This window comes from Harpia harpyja, chromosome 11, assembly GCF_026419915.1.
Source record: "Harpia harpyja isolate bHarHar1 chromosome 11, bHarHar1 primary haplotype, whole genome shotgun sequence".
NCBI lineage: Eukaryota > Metazoa > Chordata > Aves > Accipitriformes > Accipitridae > Harpia > Harpia harpyja.
In genome coordinates, this window is record NC_068950.1 from 2,247,954 (window position 1) to 2,258,508 (window position 10,555).

General features: G+C 64.5%; 3 protein-coding genes across 6 annotated transcripts; 1 reads left to right on the forward strand and 2 right to left on the reverse strand.

Moving 5' to 3' along the window:
• The first annotated feature begins 604 nt into the window (after positions 1 to 604).
• RAB3A (RAB3A, member RAS oncogene family) lies at positions 605 to 4,450 on the forward strand. The gene is made up of 5 exons (XM_052800897.1): positions 605 to 715; positions 1,737 to 1,964; positions 2,241 to 2,359; positions 2,499 to 2,623; positions 3,055 to 4,450. The coding sequence occupies exons 2-5, from the start codon at positions 1,737 to 1,739 to the stop codon at positions 3,243 to 3,245; spliced, it is 663 nt and encodes a 220-aa protein (XP_052656857.1). The 5' UTR covers positions 605 to 715; the 3' UTR covers positions 3,246 to 4,450.
• On the reverse strand, positions 4,401 to 7,128 carry MPV17L2 (MPV17 mitochondrial inner membrane protein like 2). Of its 4 annotated transcripts, none has more exons than XR_008237112.1 (6): positions 6,826 to 7,127; positions 6,416 to 6,586; positions 6,032 to 6,108; positions 5,814 to 5,942; positions 5,298 to 5,721; positions 4,401 to 4,709 (listed from the first exon to the last, which is right to left on the reverse strand). XR_008237112.1 is itself a non-coding variant. In XM_052800896.1 (6 exons), exons 1-5 carry the CDS (start codon positions 6,998 to 7,000, stop codon positions 5,656 to 5,658), a joined length of 618 nt encoding a protein of 205 aa, XP_052656856.1. In that variant the 5' UTR covers positions 7,001 to 7,128; the 3' UTR covers positions 4,401 to 5,404; positions 5,614 to 5,655. The 4 variants fall into 4 exon arrangements, 2 of the variants coding, with proteins under 2 accessions (XP_052656856.1, XP_052656855.1); XR_008237111.1 differs by having other exon boundaries at positions 4,401 to 4,726; positions 4,906 to 5,721; XM_052800896.1 differs by having other exon boundaries at positions 4,401 to 5,404; positions 5,614 to 5,721; positions 6,826 to 7,128.
• A 1,047-nt stretch (positions 7,129 to 8,175) lies between these two features.
• On the reverse strand, positions 8,176 to 10,321 carry IFI30 (IFI30 lysosomal thiol reductase). Its single transcript, XM_052800894.1, has 7 exons — positions 10,092 to 10,321; positions 9,116 to 9,295; positions 8,963 to 9,037; positions 8,780 to 8,875; positions 8,531 to 8,683; positions 8,368 to 8,436; positions 8,176 to 8,280 (listed from the first exon to the last, which is right to left on the reverse strand). Exons 1-7 carry the CDS (start codon positions 10,224 to 10,226, stop codon positions 8,215 to 8,217), a joined length of 774 nt encoding a protein of 257 aa, XP_052656854.1. The 5' UTR covers positions 10,227 to 10,321; the 3' UTR covers positions 8,176 to 8,214.
• Positions 10,322 to 10,555: the final 234 nt, after the last annotated feature.

Consider the following 10,555-nt stretch of genomic DNA (forward strand, 5'->3'; position numbering starts at 1 on the left):
ATGCTGCCTCCCCTTAATCCCCGCTGATTGCCTCAGGGCGAGGGAGGACGCAGGGGCCCGGGCAGGACATGGCCGCCCACCTGCGCCCCTCACCTCAGCTTGGGCCGGGCACTGGGGGTACTGGGAAGCACTGGGAGCACCGGGCTTCACCTCAGGGCCTGGTGCCGCTGTCAGGGGATGAGGTCAGGCTGCCTGTAGCTGCAGGCCTGAGGGGGACCGCGCTGGCCGTCGCGATAGGGGGTCATGTCATGACATCGGAGGCTGTGAGGGCTCGCCCCCCCCTGGAGCGGCGATGACTCGCCCCCCCCCGAAGGGTGAATGGTCCGCCCCGCGCTCCCCCACCCGGCGTGGGGATGGTTCAGCCCCCAGCCCCCGGGGCTCCGCCGGACCACACCACTGCGCGCTGCGAGGGGGGGAGCGGCGCCCACCACCGCGCCGGGAGAGGGGGGGGTGTGTGTGTTCTCCTCCCCCCCCCACCCCGCCCAGCGTAGCACCCACCAGCTGTCCATCACAGCGCGCTGCCAGCCAATCACCACTCCCCCCCGGGGGCCTGTCTACTGACGTCCAGCTCTCATTTACATACTTCTCCCCGCCCACCCCCCCACCCCCCCCCCCCGCGGCGACGTCATCCGGGCTCTGCAACCGCCGGGGCGGCGCGCGCCGCTGCTGCAGTTGCTGCAGGAGGAGGAGGCGGCGGCGCGAGCGCGGGCTGGAGGTGAGCGCGCGCCCCCGCCCCCCCCCCCCCCGCGGTTCCCGGTTCACCCCCCCCTTCCCCGTTCACCCCCCCCCGGCACCGGGGACGGTGGTGGCACCGGCTGGGGGGGGGGGGGGATGTGTGCTGGTCGGGGGGGATGGCGACTGCAGCGGGGTGGAAGGGGGGGGGGATCGCGTTCTCCGGTTTGGGGGGGGGGGGCGGCGGTTTTGGGGGGGGGTGTCTCTCGGTGCACCGGGGACCGGGTGGGTGCAGCGGGTTGGGGCCTGCGGGGAGGAGCAGGGGGTTGAGCCTCCTCCCTGCAGCACCCTGCACCTCCTCCCTGCAGCACCCTGCGCTCCACGCACCCCCCCCCCCCCCCGCAGCACCCTGCAGCACCCCCCCCCCACCCCACCCCGAAGCAGCACCCTGTACCCCGCAGCTGCCCGGCACCCCCACGCTCCGCCCTGCAGCACCCTGCACCGTTCTGCAACCCCGGGCGAGCACCCACTTCTGTGCACCCCTGCCCAGCATCACCCACCCCCCCAAAGCACCCACCCCCCCAAAGCACCCCCCCCCCCCCAAAGCACCGAGCACCCTCCCCGCAGCACCCCGGAGCACCGCGCTGTGCCGGCAGGGTGGGCACGGCATGCGGGGGCATCGCTGCAGGTGCCATTTTGCAGGGGAGGTGCAGGAGAGGCTGCAGCACCCCGGTTGCCAGCTGTACCTCTGCCAGGGTCATGGCCCCCCCCCCGTCTAGTGCTGCCAAACACTGGGGTCTGCACCCCCCCCCCCATTTGCTGCGGGCACATTCTTGGGGTGACCGCATTGGGGGTGACGGGAGCCGGCCTGGCCGAGTGACCCCCCGCTGATGGCAGCGCGCCTCGTTTTGGGTGATGCTCGCCCATCCCAAATCAAAATATGACTTAACCACGCCCGCGCCGGTGGGAAACGGCTCCGGGTGCCAACCGGGGCCGGGCGTCGTGTGAGTTTGCAACCGCCGTCCCCACGTCGTCCCCGTCACGGCCTCTCCTCTGCCTTGCAGATGGCGTCCGCTACCGACTCCCGCTATGGACAGAAGGAATCCTCGGACCAGAACTTCGATTACATGTTCAAGATCCTGATCATCGGCAACAGCAGCGTGGGGAAAACCTCCTTCCTCTTCCGGTACGCCGACGACTCCTTCACGCCCGCCTTCGTCAGCACCGTTGGCATCGACTTCAAGGTCAAGACCATCTACCGGAACGACAAGCGCATCAAGCTGCAGATCTGGGTGAGACCCCCCGGGGTGTCCCCGTCGGTCCCCACGCCGGCATGGGGGTGTGCGGCACGGCGGGGAGGTGGGGGGGGGTGGTTGGCGTGGGGTTGTTCCGCTCTTTGCCGGCGGCGATGCCGGGGGCGATGCCGGGAGTGATGCCGGTAGGGAGGGACGTGTCCGTGGGGATCCCACTGTCCCCTGAGGGGTGGCCGGACGCTGCGAGCTGCCGGTGTCCCCACGTCCCCGGGGGGTTAACGTGCCACGTTTCCATCCCCCCCCCACCCAAACCAGGACACGGCCGGCCAGGAGCGGTACCGCACCATCACCACCGCCTACTACCGCGGTGCCATGGGCTTCATCCTGATGTACGACATCACCAACGAGGAGTCCTTCAACGCCGTGCAGGACTGGTGAGTTCCCCGGAGACATCCCCCTCACCCCCCCAACCATGTCGTCCGTCCGTCCCCCCCCGCCTTCACGGGCATCCCCCTCCCGGTTCCGTGCTCTGCCCCCCATCCCGCGTGATTTCCCTCTTTCCCTTCCCCGAAGGTCCACCCAGATCAAGACCTACTCCTGGGATAACGCCCAGGTCCTGCTGGTGGGGAACAAGTGTGACATGGAGGACGAACGCGTCGTCTCCTCGGAGAAGGGCCGCCAGCTTGCCGAGCACCTGGGTGAGTTGGCCGCCCCCCCCCCCCCCCGCCCCATCTTCCCACAAATAATTTAATTAGGGGCTTAATTCCCTCGCCGTAATTCTTCTGCTTCAATAGCAGCGGTGACTTGTCACCTAAGGAAAAAAATAAGGTGTAATTAAGCCGCGAGCGCCGGGGTGCGATGGCGGTTTTTATTACAGACCGGTAAACCCGCCGCCGGCTGCCGAGACGTGCCGGGTGGGGAAAATTGGGTGTCGCTGGGTGGGCGCAGGGGCAGGTTGCAGCCGGGTGGTCCGGGCGTGCGGCACACGCAGCCCTTTCCATCTTTAACGAAGGGAGGAGGAGCTGTGAAAGGTTTCCCACGTCGGGTGGCTGGATGCAGGGCAGCAGCGGATGGGGTGGGGGTTTGCAGCCCTGATGTCGTCGTCGTTCCCGCCCCCCCCCCGCCCCAGGTTTTGAATTTTTTGAGGCCAGCGCCAAGGACAACATCAACGTCAAGCAGACCTTCGAGCGGCTGGTGGACATCATCTGCGAGAAGATGTCGGAATCGCTGGACACGGCCGACCCGGCGGTCACCGGCGCCAAGCAGGGCCCCCAGCTCACGGACCAGCAGGCCCCCCCGCACCAGGACTGTGCCTGCTAGGGCCAGCCTCCCCACCCCCGACCCCCCCTACCCCCCCCAAAAAATCGGTCAGTGCACCCCTCCCTGCCACCCCCCCCCGCCCCAAGCCCCTCTTCTTGGGGGTCCCGCGGGGGCTTTTGCTGCTGATACCTCCGAAAGGGCTGCGGCCCCTCTAGGAGCCTTCCCCCCCCCCCCCAATTCAGTTAGGCTGTGCCCCCCCTGCCCCTTAATTTATTTTTAAGCCTGGGCTGGTAGAAAACTCCCCCCGTTCTGCTTTTAATCGCTCCACGAGCTCCGCTCTCCGAGAAATATAATTTTCTCTGTCTCCTCACCGCCGCCGGCTCCCATCACCACCGGTCCCATTCCCTCCCCGGGGAGCAGGGACGGACCCCCTGCCCAGGGTTGGGGGGGGGGGCTGCGATGGGACCCCCAAAACCTTGTCCTAGGTGGGAGTCCCTGTGTGTCCCCCTCCCCAGCCTGGCAGTGATCCCACCTGCCCAAAGAGCTCCTGGGGGCTCTTTGCACCTGGCTCCCCTCCCCTGATGAATGGATATTTCCTAACTCTTGTTTATTTGTATAAATAGATGCTAATTTATGCTCCCGCCGTCTTCCTCCTTGTACATAAGAAAAACTCCTTGTAAATAGGCATAGGAAGTGATGCTGTGCGCGTGACCTGCTGTGCTGTGGCCGTGTTGGTGCATTTTTTTTTTTTTTCTCTGTGTGGTAACCTTGCTTGTGAATATCACTTTTGAAAAATCTATTATTTAAAGGTTTAAAAAAACAAAAAATACATGAGCGAGGCTAGCCGAGCAAGCTGTAGCAAATTAGCCCCAGTTCAGGGACGGGGGACCTTTGCAGAGCCCCCGGTTTTGGCTCGTGGGGGGCGAGCAGGGCTCGGAGGAGCGTCACTAATTTGCTACAGGGCGTTTGGCTCCTCGTGTGTTCCTGTAGTACCGTGCTTCTGTGGAGACTGTGAATAAGTGGATATTCCTGTAGCGATGATGGACCCAGAGGTCTTGCTGCCCTCTTTTATTTATTTTTCTTGGAGCGCTGTGATTTTCCCCCCTTCCCAGACCCCCAGTACCATCTTCCTCCCTTCCCCTTTCCTATTTTTTGTGAAGTTTACTTATGGAAGAGTTACACTGTACTGTACAAATGTCAAAAGTGTCAAAAGAGTACAATTTCCTAAAAATCACTGTATTAAAGAAATGTTGTGAAGAAATAAATCAATGCTGAGCACCGGTTCCTTAGGGTCATTGCAGGCGGAGAGGGGGCAGCGGGATGGTCCCTCTGCTTGGTGTCGATAACCTCGGCTCTCCTCGGCCCCGCGCTGTTGAGCTCGTTGCCGGAGAGGAGCGAGAACGATCTGGTTTCTTAATTAGCATTCACCAAATGGCTCCTGCCATGGCTCAGCAGCTTGGCTTGCTGCGGTGGGAGGGATGGTGTCCCCCGGGGGGGTGGGTGGCAGGAGGGATGAGGACAGAGCTGTAAGTAAGACAGAGCTGTAAGTAAGTAAGGCACAGCTTTAAGCGTTAGGGAAAAAAAAAAAAAAAAAAAAGTCACATTTAGGCAGTTTTGATCGATGCTGGAAATAATAAATAAGTGCCCAGGTTATGGAATGAGTGTCCTGCTTGCCCGGGGAGCTGCGGGGCTGGGAGAAGTGGGGGGCTGTGGTCCAAACCCTGCAAAAACTTCGCCTTAAAAACCCCCAACCGCCTCCGTGTCGACTCTGCTGCTGTCAAACCTGGCGGCGAGCAGGTGGCGGCGATCACACCGCTATTTTTATAAAAATTGGGTGGCTGCAGCCCAGCCCAGCCGAGCCCACGCATGGCACCGGGAAGGGGGGCTGCAAGGTGGAGTGAAAAGGAGCTGAGTGACTTCTCCCTTCAGCTCAAAGACAAAAAGCAGCAGGGAAAGGGCTGAGGAGCGGCACTGAGAGCAGAGGGGAGGCATCTCTCTGCCAAGCAGCCGGAGCAAGGCAGGGACCCGAGTGGCTGGCTCTGCTGAAGAGCAGAGGAGGGTGGTGGAGGGGAGCAAGGGGCCAGCCTTGCCTTGGAGAAGGGAAAGAAAAACCTGGCTGCAGCAGAGGGGAGAGCGCTGGGGCCCTTCCCTGGGGGCTGAAGGCAAAACGTAGCTGCGGCAGCTCCTCCCCACCCCGGGCAGCGCGGGTTCTGTGGAAGGTTACAAAAAGAAATGGCTTTACAGGCTAGCCTGTGACACAAAATTGGTTAAAAATACCCAAACCCATCATTGCAATCAGTAGATGAGTTAATCGGCAAGATCCACCCAGGCTGCAGACAGTGGTTGCGGTGGTCTCCGGCCATCTCATTCATTGGATGGATTGAGCCGTGTCCACTGCGATGCCCAGAAAATCACTTGCCACGGGCAGGAACCTCCGAAAACGTCACAGTCGTCGAGAGCAGCTGCCTCTCTACAGCCCGACACCGCGCTGGTTCTCACGTGGCGAGTCGTGCTCTGCACTCGGGGGGCTGCCAGGCTAGAAAATAGGAGATGGCACGTGTTTGGCGTGAGCCCGGCTGGTCGCGGCGGCGAGGCACGGCCACGTGGCACCGTGGTGCCGGTGCTTACCCTGTGTTTGAGGTAAGAGAGGTAGGTGTCCCAGCCCAGCGTGATCACATTGATGTAAACCACCCGGTACTTGGGCGGGACGAAGAGGAAATTCACGAGCTGAGCCGCCGGCCAGACGCACCAGTCAGCCTGCCGAAAGCAAAGAGCAGCCAGGTGCTCCCCGCCGGACCCTGGTCCACACTGGGGGTGGGAGGGAGAGCTCCGGGGGGTGTATTTACCTTGTAGAACTCCCAAAATTTCTCCTTCAGCTCCTCCCAGCTCTCCTCTAGAGACTGGCCCTCCAGCGTGCCCATGCCTGCGGGGACAGACGGACATCAGTGGGGATGGGAGCGCTCACAAGGCTCCACACTCGGGAGTGAGGATGGGAATTACTGTCTCAGCTCTGCCGGACACCAAAAAATACCCCAAAAACCCCCACCGTGGGAGGGAAGGGCAGTGCCGGCACCAGCCAGAAGGAGGGAGCTCCAGGAAACCCACGTCCTCCCCACCAAGGGAGGGTGACAGGCGTCGTGCCAGCACCCACGCACCGCAACACGTCACCGGCAGCGTGGGCCACGCACAATATTCAGCAACATTGACGTAAGGTGGGTGCCACCGCGTACCGAGGAAGTACCAGGCGCCCAGGGCGGGCGAAGCCACCAGCTGGTCGATAAGGACTTTCTTCACGACGGTTTTTAGCCCCCGCACACCCCGCGCCGGGAAGGCAGCGTCCAGCCAGAGGTACCAGTAGTGCATCAGCGGGCCCATGCTGCAGCCGACGGCGAACATGCGTCCTGCAACAAAACACCGCCCTGGTGACCGATTAATTATTTATGTGATCCCCTCCCTCTCTGCAACCCCCCCCCGAAAGCGGATCCGGCTCTGGAGAAGGCACAAAGGGAGCGTGGCTTTATGTGGTACCGGGGAGCTGGACCCTAATTCCCCCCGCCGCGATAACGAGCATGAATGAAACGCGTCAGGCTGCCCTGCACCCCCTCCCCGGTTCATGTGTACCCCCCCTCCGGGTTGTCACCTGTGCGGGCCACCTGGGGCTCGGTGTCCGGGTGCCGCCGGCGGTGCCAGGCCTGCTGCAGCGTGTCGCCGGCGGCCAGCAGCGCGCCGCAGCTCGCCGTGTTGGTCAGCAGCAGCAGGCGGCCGGTGAAGAGCGGCTTCCAGCAGCGCAGGAGCCGCCGGCCCCGCGCCAGCATCCTGCGGGCAGACACCCCCCCCGGCCCCCCCTGCCATGGGGGTCAGCGGGGATGGAGCCCCCACACACAGCCTCCCAGTTACCCTTGATGTAACCGCCCTCCCATCACCCCGTGCCCCCCAGTTACCCATGCTGTGTTCCCCAGTTAGCACTGCTATGCCCTCCCAGTTCCCTCTGTGCCCCCCAGTTATCCATGCTATGTCCCCCAGTTCCCCCAGTTAGCACTGCTGTAACCCCCCAGTTCCCCCTGCACCCCCCAGTTAGCGCTGCTATGCTGTCCCAGTTCCCTGTGCCCCTCAGTTATCCATGCTGTGCCCCCCAGTTCCCCCAGTTAGCACTGCTATGCCCTCCCAGTTCCCTCTGTGTCCCCCAGTTATCCATGCTGTGCCCCCCCAGTTAGCACTGCTATGCCCTCCCAGTTCCCTCTGTGTCCCCCAGTTATCCATGCTGTGCCCTCCAGTTCCCTCTGTGCCCCCCAGTTCCCCCAGTTAGCACTGCTGTAACCCCCCAGCTCCCCCTGTGCCCCCCAGTTAGCACTGCTATGCCCTCCCAGTTCCCTCTGTGCCCCCCAGTTCCCCCAGTTAGCACTGCTATGCCCTCCCAGTTCCCTCTGTGTCCCCCAATTATCCATGCTGTGCCCCCCAGTTCCCCCAGTTAGCACTGCTGTACCCTCCCAGTCCCCCCAGTTACTCCTGCTGTGCCCCCCAGGCCCCCCTTCTGCCCCCCCCGTCACTCCAGTGCCTCCCAGTCCCCCCAGTGACCCTTATGCCCCCCGTTACCCTTGCTGCACCCCCAGTCCCCCTCTCTGGACGCCCCCCCCCCCTCACTCCAGTTATTCCTGTACCCCCATTTACTCCCCTGGGCCCCCACTGACCCATCCCAGACCCTCCCAGTTCCCCCAGTCCCCCTCCCCCCGCTCACCGCCGCGCGCGCGCTCCCGCCCCCGGCACGCGGAAGAGGGGCGGTGTCCCGTGAACGGGTCTTCTTCCGCTTCCGGCGTCCGCCATGACACCTACCGAGGCGCAGGCGGCCGCCATGACACCTACCGAGGCAGCAGCGTTTCCGCGGTACCGGGAAGAAGCTGGGCCCGGAGCCCAGCTCCCGCTCTTCCCCCCCCCCCACCCCAACACACCACTCCGGAGCCTTTTTGTTTTTCCACTAAAACTATCTTTTTGCTTTTTATTCACCGCTCGCTCAGCGCTCCCACGTCGTCCCTCAGCGCCTGCAGCCGGCCAGGGCCTTCGGGGCCCCCGAGCCCCCACAGGCTTTGGGCTTCTCCCCCTGCCAGAAAGCGGCCGGTAGAGCCCCGGTGGGGATGGGGACGTGTCCCCCCAGCCCCCCCCCACCTCCCCGGACCTCCATTCCCACCTGGTAGAGGCGGCAGATCAGCCCCAGCAGCGAGGCCTCGGCCTGCGCCTGCAGCTCGTCCGTGTGCTTCTGTGGGAGGGGGGAGAAGAGATGGAGCTGGTCGGGGGGGTCCCTGCTGTACCCCGCTTCCCCCCCCCCCCCAAGTCCCCCCCGGCCGCAGTACCCCGTTGATGACGATCCAGGGCACGTATTGGTGCGGGGGGTCGAGCGCCTCGGTCAACTGGGCGTTGCGGTGCATCAGGGCGGCCCCCGCATCCCCCCGAATGCAGGCGGCGATGCGGCCGCCGTCCAGCTGCGGGGCGTAAACCTGCAGGCACTGCCGGGACACGGACACGGACACGGACACACGGTGAGGTCAGGGGGACGGGGACGTCCCTGCGGTGGGGCACAGGGGACGGAGAAGGGGACGTACGGCTTCCAGGTTCTTGGTGACGGAGCTGCCCGACTCCAGGCAGAAGATGACGGGGAAGTAGGTGCTGAAGTTCTTGGCCTCGTGCATCAGGCAGGTCTACGGGGACGGGGCAGGCGGTGAGGGGCTGCCGGACACCCCCCAGCGCCGTGCCGGTACCGTGGGGACGGGGACTGTCGCTGTCACCTCGATCATGTTGCCCAAACATTCCTCCGGGCCGTGCTGGCACTGGAAGTGCCACTTCCCGCTGACGTTTCTCTCCTGCAGGACCAACCGGTCTGAGCGGGGCCGGTGGTGCCCCGGTGAGCGCCCATGGCACCGCGTCGGGCCAGCTCCTACCTCGGCGTTGCCGTAGGGCACCAAGGTGATGCTCAGGACCTCGTCGGACAGCAGCAGCCAGGTGGTGAAGAGCTCCTGGACCAGGAACCAGCGGCACGCCGGGCACAGGCTCTCATAGAACAGGCTCAGCTCCACAGGGGCGGCCGCCGGGCGCGAGAGGTTGGCACAGCGGCTCTCCGCCTGCGTGCGGGAAGGTTTCGGGGTACACGGCGGGGAGAGTGTGTGTCTGTGTGTGTATGTGAATGCAGCTCCCCCCCATATTTGCAGGGGATGGGGCAAAGCTCTTGGGATGTGGGGCAGGAGGGGGATGAGGGTGTGCAGGGCCAGGAGGGAAGTGAGAGTGGCCGGGGGCCTCCTGTAGCCGCAGGATGCTGTGCGCTGCCGGCACACAGTGCTGGGGCTTTCCACAGGAACTTCCCCAAAATATTTTGGGGGAAAACATATCCGGCAGGGCCAAGATGTGCCTGGGTGGGGGTACAGCCCAGCACCCACCGCTGGGTGGGGGCTGCAGCCCCGCGGGGCTCGCAGGGTGCTGCCGAACCCGCCATCACAGCGGTGTCACCATCCGGGGATGTTCAGGGCGGAATAAGCTGAAAAGCTATTTTATGCTGAAAAAGCAGAAGTGCCAGTGGCGCCTAGGGAGGGCTTGGGATTGGGGTCCGGCTGCAGCACGGTGCTTCCCTGGGGATGCTGAGGAATGCCACAGTGCCAGCGCGGCACGGGGGCTCTGAGCATCCCCACGGCGTGCCAGCCTGTGCCGCGGGGATGCTCAGAGCCGGCACTTGCACCAAGTACGGCAGCGAGCCGCTGCCCTGACACCGTCCCCGCGCACCCCATCCCTGCTTGCCGGGCAGGCACCCAGCCCCGTCTGTGCCGTTTCGGTGGGACGTGTCCCCGCATGCCGGGTGGCCCTGCCCTGCACGGGCTGCCAGCGCGGGTGGGTGGCTGGGGCAGCCCTGGCACCGGCGGCTCTGACCTGGCAAGCGACGGCGATCTCCCATGAGCTGCACCAGAGGTGGACCGGGTAGTCACAGCCGGGGAAGGCCACCCCGAGCCCTGGGGCCAGCAAGGCCACCAGCGCCAGGAGAGCCAGCGGCACCGCGGGGGCCATGGGGACGGTGGGGTGGCGTGGAGGCGAATCCGTCCCCGCGAAGACTTTTAAAGCCCGGCTGCACCCGCCTCCGCGCGCCCTTCCTGCCCGGCTCAACCGGCCTCCTCATGTGACGCCGACGCTGCTGACTCACGCGGGGCCAGCCAGCTCTGGCCACCCTGTCCCCGCTGTCCCGCCGGGGGCCACAGCCCCGAATTGGGGCTTTGGGGTCACATCCCCTCTTCCCAGCCCCGCCGGCGGCTGACGCTTCCCCGCAGGTTGCGATAGGTTGTGGACAGAAACCCAACTCTGAGCAGCCCACGCTCGGCGTCTCCCGAACAGGCAAGGGG